Here is a 22,399-nt window from a genome sequence, read left to right on the forward strand (position 1 = left end):
TGCTTGTCTAATATTTTATAAGCAAATGATTAAATGATGCATGCTTAATGCCAACTAGGTGTTTTAAACCCACGTGTTGTGGTAGGAACGTAAAGAGAACTCAGTCGGATAAGTCTGGTTCATTACGGTATCTGTTCGTTCCATATTAAAGACCTATGGGGTTGCTTGTTTACTGAAATATGAGGGTACCATACTAAAAGGTTGTGTTGTTAATTGTACAATTAATAGAACTTGAGCATTACAATGCTAAAAAGTTATGGGGTTAGTTATATAACTAAATGAAAGTTGTGGGTATCATAACGTACCGATGACCTGCAAAGTTGGTTGGCTTGTAAATAGATGTGTGAGGTTAATTGTATGACTAATGAATATTGAAGAGTACAATATCTAAATAACTGTGTATGACTTTAAAAACTAGAATATGATATATTGTATAATTTGATGCATAAACATTTTCTTTTCTTGAATGGTGGGTGTATCAAAAACCAAACGCAACGAGCGAGATGTCAAAAAGCTAGAGCCAGATTACAAGGGTATTATGAAATGAACAACTATGTAGAAAAGTTCACAAAATTAAAACTGCACTAGTTTTAAGTATGATAGTTGCTTTTGGTCTCCGTACTTCTAAATAGGGCTAAAGTCTCTTATTATTATTATTATTTTTTTTTTTTGGTTTTTATGCTTGATTATTTATTCCCCCAACTCCTTTACATTTGTCAATTACTCCTTACATGAAATGAAATCTCTAGATTAATAAACTTTGGGTTGGTGTAATTTTGAAATTCTTGCATATTGTTTAAATTTAGGATAGGATCATAAGACTCATAGGAGTTTGAAATAAAAGGTATGAATAAGGACTTAAAAGAAGCCTAACAAATATGACGGCCTTTTAAAATCTCATTGACTGCTCTCAATTTTCTTTTAAACTTATTTTAATAATAAATAAATTTAAATTCATATCAACGTTTTAAATTAAACAGTAGAAAATTGAATCAACAAAAGACACCAAAAATGTCTTCATTGATTGCATCGTTTTCTCGAGGGTTGTTGTATGGGCCCTATATTACATTTGAATTCAAGCCTTTCTATCTTCTTCTATTTTCTTTATAGAATATTTTGCTACACACCAATATTGAAATTTTAATAAACAAAATCATTTCAACTATTGAAGAGTCAAGGCCCTACGTTTTTTATTCATTTATCTTTCTTTTTTTTAATAACGTTGAACCACTCCTTAATAGCTAGGTGAGGTCAACGGGATGTCAATCATCCATATTGTTTTTGATGTTCTAAACATGATTCACCCAAGAACATCATTAAAAAGGAAACTCATCACTGTGTCAAAACCCCTTAAAACCCATCACTCACATCTATTGGCCTATTCGGCCAAAAGGGCTAGACGTGAGTTGCATTTTAATGGTTATGTTGCAAATGTTTTTAAAATCATAGTAATTTTTGCACTTATGGAAGAAAATGCCCACACTCTTAACCCTATAGAGCTAAATTTATTAACTAGAGTAAATTTCTACGTATCAACTTTTGTATGAGACGGTTACTAAGATGTAACAAGTTAATATCTAAATGTGTGAGTATAAATAAGTTAAAAGGGTTGTAGAACACATATTTGGTGCAATTACTATTATCTATTTTAAGTTAAAAAACAACCATTCATGGGCCTTTAGATATGTATAGAGGTTGACCAAATTTGTCATTTTTACAATGGAACAAACTTTAGGCGTGGGGCAATATGAATGTGTATAAAAAGACTCTCTGGTTCATTTATTTTAGAGTTTTTGTATTTTTGTCCATAAAATTTTTTTAACATGTTCATCTTTATGGTTTCATTTTCTTGTCATTTGATTAAATTCACTAGCTCTGGTAGTTTACCTCCGTTAAGTGAGAGGTATTTTTTATTATTATTCTTTTAACTTATTATAGAAGTTATTAATCATCACGTACAAGCTTGAAAATCTTCTTTGAAATGAAATAAGGTTTCATTTTCAAACCCACAACGTCGCTGACACCCACCGGCTTTCACCACATCGTTGGCAATCTCCGCTCGCACCGGAGCGTAGAAAGCCACTGTTCCCTGTGACCACTGTCACCACGATTGTTTTCCAAGAAACTTTTTCCCAGTTTTTTTTTTATCTCGCGCAATTAAAGGTTAATGAACCAATTCAGTTAATTATCTTGAATCGGAAGGTGATTTTATTACTGAAAATAAACGGTGGGGATTGGTTTGATACTGGAAATAGAATAGGACTAAATCAACCGACTGCAGTAATTTAGATTTTAAAAGTGGGAAAAAGCTTTATAAGTAAACAATTGTGGCAATGGTAGTCACGAGGAGTTGTGGTTGTTGGCCAAGTAGTGGGAGACTTAGTCGGATATTAGGGGTAACTCTTATTGCTTTTGAAACCGTAACTTTTATAAACGAAAGAACCTAACACCACAAACAGCCACCTACACAAACGGTATAAAGCCACCAAAAAAAAAACTAACAAGAATTTACAGCACCTCGACCAATCTATTTGGCTATTTTTTGACCTAAACTTGAACCAAAAATACCCGGTCGACTTTATGTCCCCAATCAGCTCGTCTATCTTAACCTCTTTACCCTCAAAGACTTTTTCATTTCTCGCCTTCCAAATTCTCCAGCAAGCGACAATAACGATCCCGTGAAAAACCTCCTTTACTTCGCCAAATTCAATAGACTTATAGAGGTGTAATAAATCTCTAACCGTAAAATCAAATATAAGAACAACTTTGCACCAACAACTAAGGGTAATTCTGAATCTTGTTTAAAAACATTAAAGAAATAAATATATTGGAAAGTACTAAAAGCTGACAAGCAGCACCTTTAATTAAAGAAGCTGTCAAAGACCAATAACAAACCATACTACAAGCTTTCCCTATCCCTAACCGAACATACATTCAATGAAGTGATACCTGCTTCATAATATGATCGCATTTACTCCCACCATCCAACCTCAGCCAAAGTTTTTATAAAATATATATTTAAGTAGTTTTGGTAAATATTAAACGAAACTTCACATCATATATTGATACATCATACACGAAAGCAAAAGTAGGTTATCACATTTTAGTAATTCTCATGAGAATGAGAGCGACTATGAGAATAAAATGGTTGTTTATAAAGCATTTTTATAATCTCTAGTTATCTTTTTAACAAAAGCAAGAATTGAAAGTGGTAAGTGTCATATATCAACTCCTTTATGACTCATTGCTCAACCATTATCTATCTTTCATTGCTATTAGAAAGTGGTCCATGTGGTGTTCTTGTAACAGATTTGGTCCACTACCAAACACGTTAATGGAAGCATCACATAACCTTTTTCACACAAGGAAAACTCGTCAACATGATCGGTATATCCACTTCTACCAAAAACCATAGATGATAGACCTGTTGCGGATCTTAATACCCACCTGGTTCGTGATTTGGCAATCGATGAGTGGATGAAGTAGCCCCCATATATGAATTTAGTCAAGGAGTCGTGACATATTGTAATTATGTTCATAACTGTTGATAAATATAGTGGTGAATTAAGTTTCTTAGGAAATTCATTTTTTTCTTGAGATTACAAAACCTTTGTAGCTAAAGCAATTTAGGGGAGTGACGAATTCTATGATTAGGATGAGTTTAAGAGACGAATAAGACGATCAATAGTGGAGGCGATGATATGAATCCAACAATGATGAGGTGATGTTCTCGTTCTGTCTCTATATTCACCCTCTCCTCTCAATCTGATGCTAATTAATACAACATCGTATTTTGTTGAATGATTTATAATGGCCAACTTATAAAATAAAACGCTATGTCCTCAAAGGGACATCTTGATCGTACAACAAAAAAACGTGGGGTTATAATCCAGTAAAATGTATTATGGGCCACTTGGTGTATTTATCCATTAAAATCTAGGAATAAATGTTAGTTAATAGATTATGCGTAAAAGACAGCTTTCAAAAAGTCAACAATTCTCATCCTATTTGATGATTTACCTCCTATGCCCCATCATTTTCTTCATTCAACACTTTCCCCACAATATTAAGAGAATTTTTGAAGGCCAAAATGTCTCTCGGGAGTGGGGGTAGGGGTGGGGGTGGGGGTGGGGGTGTGGCGGGGGGGGAGATGTTCCCGGCGTTTTGAACCAAAATGTTGGCAACGACTATCCACTACGCAATACGCACAATAATATCAAGAAATATTATCAAGAATGGATACTTTAAATAATTGTTGTATGAATAGTTTGACCTGTTGCCATTTCAAGTTTTCAAATTTCAACCTGTAGCAAGGGTCTGCATTGTCAACGGCAATCCATTTTTCAAATTTTAATATTTAAATTTTGAACAAGCTTTATTAATTCAGTTTACATCCTAAATATGTATTTCAATACTTTATTTCAAAATGAATTAGTTGCCGGAAAGATGGAGCTTTTTCCGTTCGAAAATGCAATATTTGACTTACAGAAAAGGAGGTCATGAATCAAATATTATACAATATACAATGTTGGATACACGTAATGACGTAAAAAAAACATTTATGTGGACCTGGAAACTTATAATATCAATTTAATCACCAATACTAAAAAATATCAAGCTTATAAATTTCTTAGCATGTTGAATATTGAAAAGCTTCATTTGTGTAACGACAACGGTTTTAGACTCGTCACATTGTAGCATATAAAAGGCTTGTAACAAGAACTTTTATAGCATCTTAAAATATTTATAAAAGTCCCAACTGCTCCCATTTCTTTTTCCCAATTTGAAGATTTGTTTAGTTGATATGTCCCTTGCGCACATGTGAAATTATCAATCAACCATAAAACCAACATGATATAATAATATAATTTTATAATAACAACAAAATAGTATTTTTGAACGGTTTAATCACACATTTTTCTTTGTTACCCACGAGTAGTGCTGTAACAAACTGTTTAACAACTTACTAACCATTTTTGGTTAGCTAAATCAAAAAACAATGTTTATGTTTATTTTCGGTTAGGTTTCGTGACCTGTTCATGTATTGTTCGGTATGTTTGTAACATGACTCACGAGACTTGAACCTCACCACACGAAAAGAAAAAAACCTTAACGACAAGTTATCTATAAGTCTTAATACTGCAAAAAAAAACTTAAAATAATATATGGTAAGAAAGTGAAGATAAAAATAAAGAGTACTTATTTTATTTTTATTATTTTTGAACAGCGATTTTTAGTGCGTTATGTTATCGCACTCTCTAGTTTTGGAGAGTTATGTTGTTTCACTTCTACCAGAATATTGTCTTAATCGGACCCACGTTAGCTTCAGAGTCTTCTTTAAACTAAACATTTTTCGGAAAATAATACCGCCGGCTGACACTTGTTTAATGAATTTATAAAGTCCATAAGACTCTTCGCTATGGGGCGCCCATGGCAGAGGTGGCGGGCGCCGAACACCGCCGTGGGGCTCCGTCAAACCAAGGGCGCCGAAGGTTGGGTGGTTCCAACGGCCGGCGCGGTTGATGGTGAATGTGGGTCCCCCTCTCACACACACATACATACATATGCATATATATATATAGGGGCGCCTTTGGTGGCCTCAAACAATAGCGGGGCGGGCTTCGATGCCCCCCATTGCTTACGTGGCGGTGACTTGTCACGATGGAGAGGCTTCGAAGCCCCTCACCATAGCATATATTCTAATGAAAGATACGAGAAGTTATTATATTGTTGTGGTAGTGGTATTTAAGAAAGATGAATTTAATTTTAATTTAATATATACATGTGAGATGGTAAAAATAGCTTTTGACTCAGCAAATTTGACCAGTTTCTCCAGAACAGTAATGGGATACAGAAGTCACATGTCTGAAGAAGTGTTGGGCATACCCTAGGACTCCTCTCTCTCACACTGCAACACAACAACAAAGAAATAAAAAAAAAGACTACACATGTCTTAGCTGGTTGCCATTGTTAACAATACCAACAACACTTTCTCTTCCTCTTTCCTCCACAAATCCAATTAGGTTTTCCATCTCTTATCATTATTATTATTTTTAGTAACAGCAACAAGAACAACACCATCAACATACATACATACATACATAGGGACCCACCACCATTTCCTCAAATAATACGTGGCTTACGCCATACAAGCAATCTCTTTCTGGATTCTGTTTGTTTATCCACCGGTGCTTATTAATTTCAACCTCATCCTATTCTAGTTGCAATTTGCATGCTTCCAACTGATTTTGTGAGGTGTTCTGTTCTTTTCAATATTATTATTTTATTATTTTTTTTCTTGTTTATATACATACATACTAATATTAATTATTCGGTATCTTGTCTTCTTTGTTTTGTGTGTAGAGGGTTCCATTAATTATTTATCCGTTGGAGCTTTGATCTGTGTGTTGCTGCTGCTTTAAACAAATTGGTATGTATGTAAATATGTAATAAAAAAATATTTTTATTTTGTGTGTGTGTGTGTGTGTGTGGTTTCAAGTTTCAATTTGTTTTGCATCAACTCATCTGACCAGCCATTGGTTTAAGGAATTAGAGTTTTGATGATCAAGTCATAAGCAGTTACCACTTTTGGGTATTTGCTTGGATTTGCAGCATAATCTTTTATTGGCATATAGAGATATTGTATTATTGTTACCTTTTAAATATTTGCACTCTTAGAAATTTGGTATGCACATACTCTAAATCATTATTAGTTGGTTTTTAGGATACGCATTTAGTTATATTGCTTCTTAAATTGGATATTCTTTTAATTATTAAGACTAGTATGTAACGTTTTGTGTGTATCTTAAATTCTTAAGCAATTCATGGTTTTCTTTTTCATGTTGATAACAAGTTGTATTATTGTGTATTTTGGTATTTCGTTTTGTTGTTTGCGATTCTCGTGTTAATAGTCTAATACTTAAATGCCTATGATATTTTTGTCAGCTTACTATATAAAATTCAAGACGTGCCGATTAATGTCAATTGAACAAATGTAACCTGTAACCGCCTTGGATTGTCTCGTCGTATATCTTATTCAAAGATAATGGATGGTGCAATTGTTTGCAAAAGCAACGATTTTGAATCATCGAAAGAGGATTGCTTGTCTACGGTATTAGCAGGGGAGCCTTCAAGTATTAGAAGGTTACATATTAATGATGTTTCCACACAGAAGTTGTTTCTTCAACAACTATCCGTCTTACAGAAGACGATTCCGAAGCAAATCATGACTCTTGAAGAAAAATACATTCGCCATTGCCTTGAATTAATACACATGAGCTCCATGAGAGAAAATGTCAACTTTTTTAATGATAGAGTTGGTTCAAGAGTAGTTGGCGGTGATGCTATGTTATTATTTTCGTCTGGAGATGAGAATGTAGTCGTAAGCGGTTCTGTAAACCCGATTGTCGGTTCGATTACGGGAAGCGCAAGCATGTTAAATCTTATGAACAGTACGTTGCTACGCCGGTTAGGTTCTGTTGAAAATAGTAATATTAGTTTTGAAAATCCGAGTCTGACGGAGTTTACTGACGTACAAACGAAAACGATAGTACCCGGAGATCAAGTTTTTCGACATGATCCCGTTCATCAACGGATTGTTTCATTCTCAAGCACAAACTCGACGTCATCGCCATCGACATCTTCTTCTTCGTCTTCAAGCGTTTACAATCATGGAATGCTCCATTGCTCATGGAACAACGGATCTCCGCGTTACGTTTTCTACGTAGAGGACCAGAGAGAAGTGTACACGACAAATCTTTTGAAAACCGAGTCTGGTTACGTTTACATGTTTTATTCTAGAAATAACGATGACGAGTCGGATCTCGTCGGTAAAATGAGAGTTTCTACTTCTTTCACATTGTGTCCACTTGGGACGGAAGTTATGGATACCGAGTTTATTTTATCCGCTACAGCGACGGGGCATCATAATGAACATCATAATGAAACGGGTATGAATACTCCAAATCATGTGGTTAAAAAGAGCACGGGTCTGACGAAAAAAGTGGCGAGTATTTTAAGAGGAAATCACACTTACAGGCAGAGGACCGCTTCTAAGTTTGACGGGTCGAGTGTACAACAAGACATGTTACCGTCACATGAAGAATCGAATCAGTTTCCTGCAAATCTCGAGTTAGCCGCTATTGTCGTGAAAGATCATATTCCGTGTAAAAAGGTGGAAGTTGGAGGGTGGGGTTTAAAATTTCTCAAAGAACAAAAGGCTGCAGCTTTAGTGAAACAGTCGGTAGCTTGTGAAGCGTGTAGACACAATAGTGATAATCATACTGTTAGTATGGATGTTGTCGTCCCAGCAGGGTTTCATGGTGGGCCCAGAACGAAACATGGAGGCCCGTCTGGCCTTGTTGAGAGATGGAGAAGTGGCGGTGCGTGTGACTGTGGTGGCTGGGATGTCGGTTGTCTGCTAACTGTTCTAAAATCCGGCCCGAATAATAAAGATGCGTTATACCAAGATGGTGTTTTTGGGAAGAGTAATAGATTTGAATTATATACACAGGTATGAATATGATTTCGTGTGCTGTTGCGTTAATCTTCTTGCATTGTTTGTTTATCGTATAATTTTGATAAAAAAATAAATAAATTTGTTTTCAGGGAAGTGTGCCGGTTATAGAAGTGACAAATGTTCATGATGGTTTATATTATATCCATTACCAGTCGACACTGTCTGCATTGCAGTCTCTTTCGGTTGCTGTGGCGATAATACATAGTCACAGTCCGACCCTGAAGCCTATATTATATAGAAAGTGAGTAGGATTAAGAGAAGCGAGAGTTAGTTATACTTGGATTGATTTGAGGTATATTATGTTGTTGAAAAGCAAAGCAGATTTGTAAATTGGGATCTCTTGTTTGTAGCATCAAAAGTTATCGTGTGAGTATAATCGAAACGTTTATTATTGCATGTTTTTGACTATTAATATTTTTGTTGGTCATGATTTTTACTATGAAACATGTACCTGTCTTATGTTCGAGGGTAGTAAATTGTGCGAATACAAATACCGAATATCTCATGAATTTGAAGCATACGTTTCGGCTAAGGTGATGTGGAGATGGTCCATGATGTTCTCTACTACAACTGCTCTTAAGGGGACCAAAGCTAACATTCTATTTAATGTTATGCCCAACCAACAAATGAAGCCATGTTACATGACTAGTTCTAAATTTGGTTTTAAAAGGACATGTGTGGTAAGGGAAATGCCTCACAGAAGTTGATGGCCAACGACCTAAACGTCAGCTTCATTCAAGATATCATCAAATCTTACATAATTGTTTTTTCAATAAAGTAGAATATGATATAAAACATTATCAAGTAATTAAATGTACATTATTAAGAACATATTGTAGCAATTAGTAAGTTGTACACAAATTATCTCTATTTCTTTTATTGGATTGTTGTTTTTCAAAGCATGTTCAAAGGGCTTCTAGTCTAGTGATATTGTGATATAAATGTGTCCCTCATCATAAATTGAAGTGTTCAAGTCATGTGATGAACAAAAGGTATAGATCAGTGAGCGTGTGAGCTATTTCTTAAAAAAAGATGTTTTAGTGATGTATATATTAAAGTTATAATTACATTCTGATCATGACAGTTTCATGTAGGTAACTAGTGTGTATTTAACCATAGTTGTTAAATAGGAGCGCTAATTCAAAGTTCAAACTAAAATTATGTTGAAAACCATAAGAATTAAACAAACACGTGTAGCAAGTGCTTCAATTAAAAAAAGTAAATTGAAAAAAAAAAGGTTCATCTATTGTCACATATTTAATTTTATTTTGTCTCTAAATTAGTTTTGTATGTATAGTGTATATGCACATATACATTTTGACAAAAGACTATACATACAGTATTTTAAAAAAATCTTAAGCATATTAATATACATGATTCTATTGAATTTATATAATAAAGTGTATTGACGGTTACAATGGTTGACATAGTCAACATATTATTAATTATGAAATGACACCCATGTTTTCATGTTTTGTTGAAATGACACATTAGATGTCAAGTAGGTGTCTAGTGTGGCCCCAACAACTAGAGGTGAATAAAAAACGGATTGATAACCGAAACGGGTTTCATCCTAAATCAAAACATTTTCTTAATTGAGCTTGGACCCGACTCGAATTGTAGAGTTGTAATCGGTTTGAAAACTCTCATTGAAACCGATAAAACCCGAACTAACCTTGGCTTTCCCTTATAAACCGGTTTCAAGCATGACTAGGTTGAGACTACCCAAACCCAATGTATGTACCTCTTAACTTTCCAAGACTCCTAAGTCCTAACGACCACAACAATCAAATAGAGATGTAAATTGGGCCAGTCCACTGGGCCACATTGAGCCCATAATCCCCATCTTCAATGTTTGATTTGCCTTTCATAGTTCTGCGGGCAACATATATCCGAATGTCACTGGGTCTGCCAGTGGCAGCCACGGTCAACTGTGCGGATAACACAGGAGCCAAGAACCTTTACATAATATCCGTCAAGACAACTTAGGCGCCGAAAGGATGGCGTTTTCATGTACTTCTAAGGTTATATAGCTTATGTAATCTTATTCAAGTGTTCTGTCTTGTTAGTCAAAATGAGTGTGTTAGTTAAAATGTGACCAGTTAACTAATTTTAATATGCCAAACATAATTTATTTACACTATTTATCAGTATTGTTGCTTGATTATATGTTTTACCAAGTATAATGCTACATGTATAATTGTATATCATGATCACATTTTGACAGTATATTAGACTGAAATAAACCATATTCAGGAAAACTTTTGGTCAATGACTAGTCGTGACCTGGTTTGATACTCTTAATCTGGTGGGCTTGCTTTAGTTAGGTATTTTTTTTGTTATATCTACCCCTTCTTTCTTTTTGTAACCAGACTAGTCAAGTATCTCTTAATCTTCATTGTCTGATACTGTTACACGTTTGGGAAATTAATTTAGGCCTATCGTTACGGATGTGTTTATGCTTCCCAAGCTCACATCTGCTCCATTTAGGCTTTACATAAACCAAAATGTATATTCTGTTTATTTATTTTTCATTCACGGCAAGAACAGAACTTTACATATGATCCCATTATTTTGTTGCTGATGCCCTTTTGCCCTTTAGGTTTCTGTCTCTATATTCATTAGTGCCTCACTCGCAATCTCACAAAATCTATATGCATGCATCTTTAAATGTATTTTGTCATCATATGTTGTAGTTTTTTTGTTCGAGTATTTCTATCTTCATTAAATTTGGTTTTTCGGTGAAAAATGTATCCAGACTAGCCAAGTTTTTTTTTTCCATATTTGTTGGTTTACAGTTCCGGGAATTTTAACTGCTTTATCTGATTGTTAAATATGCTTTATGCTGGATGTTTTTTGGCCTCTACAACTTAATTTTAATCACCTAACAAATTACATTTTGTTCTATAACAGATAATACTGGTGTTATTGTCAACCCAAAAGGAGAAATGAAAGGTACATGATGTTTTTGTACATCCTATAACACTAGTAAAATGCTTGTTTGTATCATTCATATCTACAAATTATACGGTTTGATGATTTAGAGTCTGCTATCAGTGGACCGATTGGGAAGGAATGCTGATCTGTGTCCATTGGCCAAGAATTGCTAGTGCAGCTAATGTCATTGTTTAAGTTGTTTCCCTTCGTAAAACACCAGTTTTTTTTTTCATTAAGTACAACGAATTTTGAACCTTTAGTTAACCCTCTCGGCCCTATTCGCTTCATCGCTTGGACATTTTCTTTATTGTTTGTCATCTATTGTCCAGTTTACATGGAGAAGACTATATTTAAAGAAAGGTCTTTGTTGCATTTATATGCCATTTGATGGATAATGAATTTGTTGAGCTGGAAAACATTACATTATTTGGTCAAATGTTTAATTGATGGCACGATGTTTGAGTTGACAATGTTAATAAGTAATATTTAGTAACGTGCCTCCAGCTTGTCAAAATAAATACAAATAGACATTCTTTATTATCCATCTCTTGTACAACCAATCAATTATCTGGTTATCTTTATCTGGTATATATTATGATATTAATTATCTAATCATCAACACCCGTGTGACCCCACCTTTCTAATTAAATAAAAATAATTTAAGCCTATTTAAACTAAACTCATTCTCCATGTCATTTAGAGAGATCTTTGTTACTAAAAAATGGCCAGATGCATTATGTTGTTAGCCACATTGTTCCTTGCCGGCGTGTTAACATCGGCTGCAGACTGGAACATCATGAACCAGAGGACGAGAACAAAGTCTGGTCTCCAAATAACCTTAAAGAACTTTTGTGAAGCTTGGAGAATGAATGTTGAGTTGAACAACATTCGTGATTTCTCTGTCGTTCCATCCGAATGTACTAGTTACATTGGTAAGTACATGACCGGGACCCAATACAAGGCTGACTCAGAAGCCACCATAGATGAATGTTCTCTATACCTCAACACCCTTTGTGATCTAAAGAATGATGGCAAAGATGCCTGGATCTTTGACATTGATGACACCTTGTTATCAACCGTCCCTTACTACAAGAAACATGATTACGGGTAAGTTAGTATCTTAATCTCATCATCATTTTCATTATCATAAAAGTTTACTAAGTACTAACAAGCAACAAGTTTTATTTTTTAGTGGGGAGACATTGAATGTGACTGGTCTTGAAGAATGGATGAGCAAAGGGAAAGCGACCGCTATCGAGTGTAGTTTGAACTTGTACCATGATATTAAGAAAAAAGGAATACAAATCTTTTTGGTTTCTTCTAGAAGAGAACATTTAAGATCTGCCACTATTGACAATCTTGTTGATGTTGGATTCTATGGTTGGAAGAGTCTTTATCTAAGGTATGCAAACTCTAAATCTTTTACATACACACAAACGCATGTGCGTGTTTTGATGATTTGATTTGATTTGATTACCTACTTAAGAGTTTGTGTTTGGTGTGTTGAATCAGGAGCGAGGAAGACGAATGTAAAACGGTTCAAGAATACAAGGCGGGTGTGAGGAACGAGTTGATGAAGAATGGTTACCGTATTTGGGGAATATTGGGAGACCAATGGAGTAGTATTAGAGGATTCCCAACTGCTAGAAGGACATTTAAGCTCCCAAATTCTCTTTACTATGTTGCTTGAACATCTTCATTCACTTTTTTTTTTGCATGCAAACCAAAGCAGGTGGTTTTTTGGTTTGTTTCCAAATATGTATTTTGTATTTCTGTGATGTGATCTTATGTTTGGATGGGTTGAATAAAATGAGAATGGACATTTGATTTTCTTTTTTAATTAGACATCTTATTAGCATCGGTATTAGTTTTGAGTGAAAATATCTGTAGTTGATGTTGAAATATATTAACTAAATTTACATGAAAAGTAGTGTTTCCATCAATACAGCAAGCGACCGAGTAACAAGTTGCGTGCGCCACTAAAATTGAAAATAAAAGTATTGGGCGGCATGTATAATGTATTGTGTTGTATTTGGCTTTAATGAATTCAAATTTAGAATTGAAAACCAAGATTTCACTAACCTATAAAGTTATGTGGTTTTTGTAAACAATAATTCTTACAAATTTTGTTGATGAGAACTACAATTTTCACGTTGTATGATGTGTGTACAACCGTACATTGATTAGCTAAGTACTAGGCTAAAAAGCACACAATTTGGTTTACACTTTAAGACGAGAAAGATTGGATTTTGGTGACACACAACTAAATAACCCTGATCTAGCTAGTGTTAAAAGTAAAAAACACAATAGACATAGTTCAATAACCAAAATGTAAGACTCAAGTCTCAACTAAAAAAGAATCACATGTCTATGTTTGTGAGAAGCACCAGGGATCGGCCCAACTATATTGACGGCCTAAAATGAAGGTTAAATTTAAGACCCTTAACGAGTCATAAAGAGATGATATTATATAATTTTTATTTTAAGAATTTACCAAGCTATTTTCATGTTTATATATAACATACACTTAATCTTAATCTGTAGATGAATATAAAATTAAAAGTTTTTAATTTAAGATTTTAAGAAATAAATGTGATTTGTATATAGTGCAAATTCAAGGTATACATATTCTTGAGAAAGAAAAACTTAAAACAAGGTAATATTAAAAACTAATACTACTAGATAAATGTTACCAAGGAGGATCGAACATTGGTGGGGGAGAGTTTAGAATGAAAGCATGGGCTGCCAACAAGGACAAGAAACTACACTGTTAAACATACCATATATTTGTATTTTACATGTGCTTTTTTATGTATATATTAACACTTAAAAAATTAAGCCTGACTTAGCTGGCCCATGGACCGGGCCTGAGAAGCACATAGTTTTGTTCCTCCTAATATATAACAATCATACTCGTAAATTTTCACGCATAATAAAATTATTGATTGGGTTTAAAAATGGTAAGATTTAAATAAACCATACATTTATCCAAAAAGATAGAAATATGCTTCCAGTGATCAGACCCTCGAATTCAAAAACAATATATGAACATGAAAAATGTATTAGAAAATAGAAACCATGTATCATACATGGATCGAAACAACAAAAAATTATATGCATGAAAAGTAAAAAAGAAATATAGCATTAGTGAGCTACCAATAACTAAAACATCGTAAAGTTAATAATTTAATAAATCAAACATAAGGCAACCAACGGTGTAAAAGTCTTGATAAAGGCCCTTAACCCTCCATCCAAAAGATCCTAAACCCTAATCCTCCATCTTCACTAATTTCTGTCCTTAATCATTCCCAAGAAAGATGATAATTTAGTAAATCTTGTCTAACCCGTTCATCTCAATTCATCGCCTTAAATGTGACTTTAGAAGACTAAAACTTTATGTATAAAAGGATGAGAGCCAAATGAGAAGAATGTTTTCTTAAATGAAGGAAAAATCACTTTAATACCAATATTTTAAGAAGTTCTAATTGCTTCTTTAAAATGTTTTTTGTTTTTTAAAGAGACAAAATGTCTAAAATGCCCATTCAAAAACACCAAATTGATGCTTTTAGCTGCTTTTGAAGGAGCATTTTGGACATTTTGACTCTTCAAAAAGCAAAAAACATTTTAAAGAAGCAATCCCTAACACCCCCTAAAAGCCTAAATTGGTTAAATTTAAATTAGGAATTAAAAAATATTCATCGTAAGTGATCTTAACATCACATGGCAATCAAATGTATTGATTGTCGCGAGTTGTTGTTATTCGTCTGATGAGTTAAAAACAAGACGGAATCGGTGGACGCTGATCATAACCCAGAAGGATTGTCTGACACCAAGCTTAACTTAATCACTCTTTTATTTAATCCCTGTAAGCTAATATGTCTTTAACTTCCAATAATGTTTAGAAATTAAAATTCAACTTCTTTGCTTTGTTATATCGGGCCACCTAATTGGGCCGACAATATAATTTTGTCAAACGACGGAGCGGCGGTGGATGCTACCGGAGCTACGGCGGAGACGGTTGATAGCAGCAGCCGCATAAGTTAGAGAGAGAGTGGACGTTTTGGTTCGAGAATAAATCAAAACCTAATAAACAAGGCGCTGCTTGGGGCAATAACCTTCGCAAGGTCTACACATTCCAAACCGTCGAAGAGTTTTGGTGGTAAACCCTAATTACCATTCTTTTGATCTATCATTAGTTTAAATTTTAAGATACTTGGCTTACCTGTTAATGAATCATAATTTAGGGCGAAATCGAAAAGAGTAAAACCATATACCGAATACCGTACCATTGAAAATATCGAAACCGGATCGTACCCAGTGTTGTAAAAAATGCTTGTCGGTAGTCGAGCGGTTGGGCGGAGACTAGTGATTAATCGGTATTAAATGAGATTAATCGGGATAATTGGATCGGACTTTAAGCTGAGCATGTATTTGCTTTGTTGAAGTGGAACATGTCGTACACTTTTGAAGCATTCCGTCCCTCGTCTCTCTCATCCAGCTGGCCATCTTCAATGGAAACACCCTTCTATGGGTTTGGTTTGGAATTCAGACCGGTGCCACATCTCCACCATTGGAGATGCTTAGAAAGCCTGAACTTGAAACCATGTGCCTTGAAACTGTCAGTATAATAGTGTATATTTTTCTTTTAAGACTTATATATGTTTGTGTATTCGTTGACCTAAATAACATATTCTGTTGGTAGTTAATGGCCTTGATTGGGGAGCAATTTGACGAGGCTGATGAGATATGCGGCGTGGTTGCTGCTGTGCGACAATGGCAGGATAAACTTTCATTGTGGACTAAAAATGCAGCTAATGAAGCTGCTCAGGTTTTAACTCTACTAGTCTACTCTATAATATTCATTTAACTGTATATTATTTACATATACAGTGACCCTGTTTTTAACATTGTATTTTAACTTGTGATATGTAGATGAGCATTGGAAGAAAGTGGAAAGAAATTACAGATGTATCAGACAAGATTACTTACAACTTTCATGTACTTGTCTCTTATCATCTTTCTCCATTTTCATTCCAATTTTTTTTTGTAGAACTTTATATTTATATATTTGTTTGGTTTTTTCATTCAGGATGATTCTACGACAAGAACAGCAATTGGTCGACATAATGTGTAGTAGCGAGTGGCCTGTTACATGTTCAATTCAAGGCTATAATATCATATCTTTATGTTCAGTTATAACTTTACAAGATTCACTTGTTACAAGTAAAATTTTGAATTTTGACATCTCCTTTATGCTTTGTACTTGTGGACTAACTATATTTTTTCACCTTGTATTACTATTTAATCACTTTTTTTTGTTTAATTCATATTTCATTGGTCTATGCTATAGCAAAAAAACTATTGAATGACATGTTGAGAAGATATTACAATTAAGATGGGAAATCTTGATACAAACTACATGTGTGTGGTGTATGAACTTAAGCCAAAAACCCGAGTTTTTCTCCATTTTTTTTGGCCAGACGAATGAGGCCTTGCTTTTGCTTTGTATCCGCACCTATGGTTTTACAAAACTCGTTGATTACCTGAAACAAAATTACATTAAATTAAAGTTTGTGTTTGAAATCAATCGTACATGTATTGTCGTTCAGACAAGTGTGTGTACCTGTGAGTGTAACGCAATTGCTTTTCCTCTAAGCTGGTTGAAACGTTTTTTGCCAACAATATTACGTGTGACAACCACCAATGGAGCAAAAACCCCTTTGCCTTCATTTACATTTCCCATCATCGGTCCATAACATAACGGTGTCCCAACTTTGACCCATGTTGGTGCAACGGAGCTCTTAGCCAACATGGCGGAATAATCTTCACCGGCTATGGAGGTTCCCCAACTTCCATGGAAGGAAGAAGAAAGCACATTCGCAGAGATTGATGAAGTTGCCATTGAAGTGTGAGGTAAGATATGTGTGTTGATAGGTTTATGTATATACGAGGTTTTAGAATTCTTGAGAGCCACATGTACTTTGGTGGCTTATAATTTAGGTTGATTTTGTTGTGTACTAGTTTTAAATTCAATGGTATATTCTCTTCCCTCTTGGTGGTACTAGTACCACTTGTTTTTTATTTCATGAAAATATTTATAGTTTCTCCTATGTTTATTTTGTTGTAATTGCCACTGGCCATTCAAGAAAATAGAAACAATACATGGCCTATAAAAATAGCATATATATTTTTTTTCTTGTCATTTTTAAAATGTGATTGAATTTATCTACAAATAACCTTCACACTACTTGCAACATGCAAGCAAAACAAATTTATTTAGTGACACATTTTGGTCTTCCTTAAACCTCATACATGTTCTAGTAGTTTCAATGTAATGAATGATGTGTGCTGTAAATGATTTGACACTAGGATTTACTTCCACTATATCCCTTATATTCCTTCATTTAATGACACATTTTGTTGATTTAATTCATACCAATCACATATTCTTCTTGTTTTGTCCTGCTTGAAGTGAAGCTGATGATGAGGCTCGCATATGTAGCATATTGTTGATCTTCAGGAGACGAGCATACCTTTTAAACTAAACCAAACCAACACAAATTGTTGTTTCATACATACAAGAGAACTGATGACACCTACAATTGCTTGGATTTCTTTAACATGACGTCTGAATTTTATATTCGGGTCAGTTCAGTCGCATAAATAAAATACAATACAAAAATAGATGCCTAATAAATAAATAATAATATGATGATATCATTCGATAAAGAAAATGAACATTAAAAATTCGTCACTGAGAGTGAACATTAAAAATGAACATTACAATCTATACTTGTTATGTATGAGCTTTTACTTTTTAAAAATTCATCACTGAGAAATCTCTCCGTGTTACATAACAAGTTTTAATATAGATTTTATGGTTATTGGATTATAATAACCCTAACTATCGCATGAATTGCCGAAGATGATGACCATAAACGGTGGAGTAGTCGGGTATGATGACCGCAAGTCCGCAAATGTTGGGATACATGTTAAATAACATTTTCATTTTACCCATTCAACTTGGTAGAATGACAATTTTCACCCCAAAACTAACCAGGTTAGCGTTTGGTTAATTGTTTGAGTTGGTCACATCACTCTGTATTTTGAACTTGTTTTTCTGTATCACTTTTTAGAAAAACAAGTTTAAAATACAAAGTGATCTGACCAACTCAAACATGTGATATCAACTAAACTTTTGAACAACTTCCAATATCCTAAAATTGAAGTTAAAACTTTCAACAATTAAATTTCAGTTAAGAACAACTCAGCCAAAGTGAGATGAACAATTAATCATGAAAGCATCTAATCATTCCACTTTCATATTCCAATTTTTAACTTCAAAAACCAAAAAACACACCTAAACCAAAAGTAGCTAAACAGGGTAAAAGCAGAACCCCAACCATCTTATCTATCATTTCTCTTTGTATCGGTTGTTAATTTGATCAAGCCATGTCGATATCATTTGCACCAAACAATCTTTAATAACTAAAAAGTGACATTCTTAAATAGAAAAAAAAAAACAAAATCAAAACAAAAAAAAAAGAAAGAAAGAAAAGGCCAAAAATATAAAAGTTTTAACTTTACTTACCTGGATAAAGTGTAATCAGTTTTATAGAAATCGCTAGACATTATTCAGCGGTGGATCATGGACTAACGATTAATCGAGATTAACGAAGATTACTCATGATTTTTTTACGTCCAATGAATCCTCCAAATACGCTACTGACTAAATTCACCACATCAGGGTGAACTCGCCTTTTGATACGGGAAAAACCGTCATCACACTTGTCCAAAGTCACGACAGTACGATAAGAGAAAAACACGTTTAGTTCAAGGATCCAACTAATGAACCCCACTTACTTGTCTAGTTTCTCATTATCACCTGGTGCCCAAAAACTAAATGATGTGCTAGTACCGAATCTAAGTCACACGGAACACCAAGTTTCTCCTTACCACTTCACAACCAGCTCATTGACAACTAATTAGGATTAATTGGGTTCAAATTTATATGTAGCTTTTCAAATGCATATACATAATTATTCAGTTTCAACCGATTTAACTAGCGATTAATCGAAAATTAGTCCAGGTATAAACGGGTTTTTTTACAACCGTGTGAGGTGCGGGAGTATATTCGAAGGTGAAAATATCTTGTGAGATTAGATCTGGTCCGTCGATTAAGAATACCGTCCACCCCCCAAATCACTTGTTAATATTATTATTATTATTATTATTATTATTCTCTCTCTCATCACTTTGACCCATCATCATCCATCATCGCCTCCATCCGCCATACTTCCCAAACCCAAACCCTAACAACACATTAATCCATCCCCATGGATTCAGATCAAGGCAAGCTATTCATCGGCGGTATATCATGGGAGACATCAGAGGATAAGCTCAAGGACTATTTCTCCAACTACGGCGACATTCTACAGGCTGTTATTATGCGTGACAAGATCACCGGCCGTCCACGTGGCTTCGGTTTCGTCGTCTTCGCAGATCCTTCTGTTCTCGACTCTGTTCTTCAAGAACGACACACCATTGATGGCCGTACGGTATGCGTTAATTAATTTCACAAACCCTAGATCTTGTAAATTAGGGCTAATTGATTATTCATGTATTAACTATTAGTGGTTATGGGGGAAGTTAATCGTACAAATGAAATTAACGTGCTAATTGTGAGAATCAAATAGAGTAATTATATATACACTAAGACTAATTATGTAATTACATCATAGAGTAATTATAGAGTAATTATGTAATTACTTTAATGTGATTATGTAGTTAGTCGACTTGTATATATAATTACTCTACTTGATTCTCACAATTAACACATTAATTTCATTTGTATTTGATTCAAACTCTAGTGGTTATATACTTATATATGTATGTGTTTAGGTTGAGGCTAAGAGAGCGTTGTCAAGAGAGGAACAACAGGTATCAAAAGCTGCAAACCCTAGTGGTGGTAGGGGTGGTGAAGGTGGTGGGAATATGAGGACGAAGAAGATATTTGTTGGCGGTTTGCCGGCGACGTTAAGCGAAGAGACGTTTCGTGATTATTTTGCGGGGTATGGACAGGTGACTGATGTAGTGGTAATGTATGATCAGCAGACGAACAGACCGCGTGGGTTTGGGTTTATTTCGTTTGATTCGGAGGAAGCGGTGGATAGGGTTTTGCACAAGACGTTTCATGATTTGAATGGGAAGCAAGTGGAGGTGAAACGGGCGCTTCCGAAGGATGCGAATCTTGGTGGTGGCGGTGGGCGGTTGATGGGTGGTGGCGGTGGTGGTGGGTATCAAGGGTATGGTGGGGCTGGGGGGAATTCGGGCTCTTATGAGGGTAGAATGGATTCTGGTAGGTATATGCAGAATAAAAGTTATGGTGGTGGGTTTCCGGCTTATGGGTCTGGTGGATATGGTACGCCTGGATATGGGTATGGTCCTGGAAGTAATGGAATGGGGTACAACGGTTATGGTGGATATGGTGGTGGGAATCCTGGTTATGGTGGTCCAACCGGTGCACCGTATGGTAATCCAAATGTTCCGAATGCTGGTTATGGAAGCGGCCCATCTGGTCCAGCACAAAGTTCGTGGAATGCTCAGCCTAATTCTGGATATGGTGGTGCTGGAGCTTATGGTAATGCTCCATGGGGTGGTTCTGTTGCTGGCGGTGGTGGTGCTGGTGGTCAACAAGCAGCGGCACCTACAGGTCAGTCTCCTAGTGGAGCTGCTGGATATGGAAACCAAGCGTACGGCTATGGTGGTGGGTATGGTAGCGGTGATGGGTCATATGGTAATCCTGCTGGTTACGGTGCTGTTGGCGGCCGTATTGGGAGTGGTCCAAATAGCAATGCCGGTGTTGGCGCTGATTTTCAGTCTGGTGGCGGCGGTAACTATGGGGTAAGTGGTTATGGCGGTGATGCAAATGGAAATTCAGGTTATGGGAATTCACGGTGGAGAGGTGATCAGGGAAATGGTGGGCAAGGCGGCTATGGCGGTTATGGTAGTGCTCCAGCTCGACAGGGTTAGAAACAGTGGTTTTGATCATGGAGGATGCAAAACAGTTATTCTGTTGCGGGTGCAAAAATGATGGCTCTTGAGGATGGATAATCATGCCCACAACAAGACTGGTTGGCTTGCTTGATTCTCAGTAGTTTGCAGTTTATTTACTTTGCTGGTTTTATTTTAAAATAAGCAGTGTTTTTTGAGTAGTATGTTTTGATTAATGATTTGCTTCTGTGTTGGCTTGCTTAATTTTATTATAGTGTGTACTAGATTTTGTTATCTATAATGGTGTTTTAAGATAATTTTGTTAACATTTTGAATGCTGTGCTGGATGGATATCTGATGTGTTTAGCAGGTGAAAGGTCGTATACAAGTAGGAGTAAGAAGAAGTTGCTTGTAGGAGTAAAGCTAGCATAAGGATTTGATTGATTAGTTGTAGTGGATAGCGGTAGTTATAATGGTAGTTGTAGCGGTAATGGTAGTGGTAGTTGAACTTTGACAATGGCATAATCATTTGTCCCCTGTGCCCTTGTGTTGTACAGGAGGAGAGAAAGCGGTGAATTGGAGCTTGAAAGTGATTATGCTGATGTGGATGAAGACACGTAACACGTTGCATTCATCATTCGGGTGGAGTTTCTATTTCTGGATGGTATGTCAATTTAGGAAGGGGTCCATTTTATTATATTTACTTGACTACTATGTAGGGTAATTGATACCCTACAAGTCACGGTTCTCTGTAGTTATAGCTTGGGTTATCTTCTAGGAATTTTAACATATTTCATTAGTCCATTAGACTGGATATGAAATGATGGACGACATGTTTGTCGTTTGATTTATATATGATTTAGGAAAAGACAAGCCAAAACGGTAAGAATTGCGCATTGTTTTGATGACATTTGGTTTTTGTTGCATACTTGTTTTGATGCATGAAAGTTG

The 22,399-nt window shown here is 35.3% G+C and overlaps 5 protein-coding genes and 1 pseudogene across 6 annotated transcripts; 5 read left to right on the forward strand and 1 right to left on the reverse strand.

Annotated features, from left to right (window-relative positions):
• Positions 1 to 7,032: 7,032 nt before the first annotated feature.
• On the forward strand, positions 7,033 to 9,367 carry LOC143612011 (uncharacterized). Its single transcript, XM_077086097.1, has 2 exons — positions 7,033 to 8,512; positions 8,608 to 9,367. Exons 1-2 carry the CDS (start codon positions 7,046 to 7,048, stop codon positions 8,761 to 8,763), a joined length of 1,623 nt encoding a protein of 540 aa, XP_076942212.1. The 5' UTR covers positions 7,033 to 7,045; the 3' UTR covers positions 8,764 to 9,367.
• A 902-nt stretch (positions 9,368 to 10,269) lies between these two features.
• On the forward strand, positions 10,270 to 11,650 carry LOC143612013 (large ribosomal subunit protein uL14x/uL14z/uL14y-like; annotated as a pseudogene).
• Positions 11,651 to 11,958: 308 nt separating this feature from the next.
• On the forward strand, positions 11,959 to 13,162 carry LOC143612010 (acid phosphatase 1-like). Its single transcript, XM_077086096.1, has 3 exons — positions 11,959 to 12,562; positions 12,648 to 12,857; positions 12,968 to 13,162. Exons 1-3 carry the CDS (start codon positions 12,177 to 12,179, stop codon positions 13,143 to 13,145), a joined length of 774 nt encoding a protein of 257 aa, XP_076942211.1. The 5' UTR covers positions 11,959 to 12,176; the 3' UTR covers positions 13,146 to 13,162.
• A 713-nt stretch (positions 13,163 to 13,875) lies between these two features.
• On the forward strand, positions 13,876 to 16,589 carry LOC143612017 (eukaryotic translation initiation factor-like). The gene is made up of 6 exons (XM_077086100.1): positions 13,876 to 13,881; positions 15,484 to 15,614; positions 15,926 to 16,073; positions 16,158 to 16,283; positions 16,388 to 16,453; positions 16,545 to 16,589. The coding sequence occupies exons 1-6, from the start codon at positions 13,876 to 13,878 to the stop codon at positions 16,587 to 16,589; spliced, it is 522 nt and encodes a 173-aa protein (XP_076942215.1).
• Positions 16,590 to 16,861: 272 nt separating this feature from the next.
• Positions 16,862 to 17,728, reverse strand: LOC143612009 (protein PROTON GRADIENT REGULATION 5, chloroplastic-like). Its single transcript, XM_077086095.1, has 2 exons — positions 17,079 to 17,728; positions 16,862 to 16,998 (listed from the first exon to the last, which is right to left on the reverse strand). Exons 1-2 carry the CDS (start codon positions 17,355 to 17,357, stop codon positions 16,894 to 16,896), a joined length of 384 nt encoding a protein of 127 aa, XP_076942210.1. The 5' UTR covers positions 17,358 to 17,728; the 3' UTR covers positions 16,862 to 16,893.
• A 1,969-nt stretch (positions 17,729 to 19,697) lies between these two features.
• LOC143612016 (heterogeneous nuclear ribonucleoprotein 1-like) lies at positions 19,698 to 22,227 on the forward strand. Of its 2 annotated transcripts, XR_013149883.1 has the most exons (3): positions 19,698 to 20,013; positions 20,357 to 21,588; positions 22,006 to 22,227. XR_013149883.1 is itself a non-coding variant. In XM_077086099.1 (2 exons), the coding sequence occupies exons 1-2, from the start codon at positions 19,792 to 19,794 to the stop codon at positions 21,485 to 21,487; spliced, it is 1,353 nt and encodes a 450-aa protein (XP_076942214.1). In that variant the 5' UTR covers positions 19,698 to 19,791; the 3' UTR covers positions 21,488 to 21,776. The 2 variants fall into 2 exon arrangements, 1 of the variants encoding a protein (XP_076942214.1); XM_077086099.1 differs by lacking the exon at positions 22,006 to 22,227 and having other exon boundaries at positions 20,357 to 21,776.
• Positions 22,228 to 22,399: the final 172 nt, after the last annotated feature.

Source organism: Bidens hawaiensis, unplaced genomic scaffold (genome assembly GCF_021521415.1).
Source record: "Bidens hawaiensis isolate Kalapana, Puna unplaced genomic scaffold, B.hawaiensis_p1.1 tig00032923_1, whole genome shotgun sequence".
NCBI lineage: Eukaryota > Viridiplantae > Streptophyta > Magnoliopsida > Asterales > Asteraceae > Bidens > Bidens hawaiensis.

Excerpts from the sequence above, each read along its gene's own strand:
- LOC143612011 (XM_077086097.1), top strand. The coding sequence starts at position 7,046 with ATGGATGGTGCAATTGTTTGCAAAAGCAACGATTTTGAATCATCGAAA. Across the intron at positions 8,513-8,607 it reads GATTTGAATTATATACACAG|GGAAGTGTGCCGGTTATAGA; the intron begins GTATGAATATGA and ends ATTTGTTTTCAG.
- LOC143612010 (XM_077086096.1), top strand. The coding sequence starts at position 12,177 with ATGGCCAGATGCATTATGTTGTTAGCCACATTGTTCCTTGCCGGCGTG. Across the intron at positions 12,563-12,647 it reads TACAAGAAACATGATTACGG|TGGGGAGACATTGAATGTGA; the intron begins GTAAGTTAGTAT and ends TTTATTTTTTAG. Across the intron at positions 12,858-12,967 it reads TGGAAGAGTCTTTATCTAAG|GAGCGAGGAAGACGAATGTA; the intron begins GTATGCAAACTC and ends GTGTTGAATCAG.
- LOC143612017 (XM_077086100.1), top strand. Across the intron at positions 16,074-16,157 it reads AAACCATGTGCCTTGAAACT|TTAATGGCCTTGATTGGGGA; the intron begins GTCAGTATAATA and ends TTCTGTTGGTAG. Across the intron at positions 16,284-16,387 it reads CAGCTAATGAAGCTGCTCAG|ATGAGCATTGGAAGAAAGTG; the intron begins GTTTTAACTCTA and ends TGTGATATGTAG.
- LOC143612009 (XM_077086095.1), bottom strand. The coding sequence starts at position 17,357 with ATGGCAACTTCATCAATCTCTGCGAATGTGCTTTCTTCTTCCTTCCAT. Across the intron at positions 16,999-17,078 it reads CAATTGCGTTACACTCACAG|GTAATCAACGAGTTTTGTAA; the intron begins GTACACACACTT and ends ATTTTGTTTCAG.
- LOC143612016 (XM_077086099.1), top strand. The coding sequence starts at position 19,792 with ATGGATTCAGATCAAGGCAAGCTATTCATCGGCGGTATATCATGGGAG. Across the intron at positions 20,014-20,356 it reads ACACCATTGATGGCCGTACG|GTTGAGGCTAAGAGAGCGTT; the intron begins GTATGCGTTAAT and ends GTATGTGTTTAG.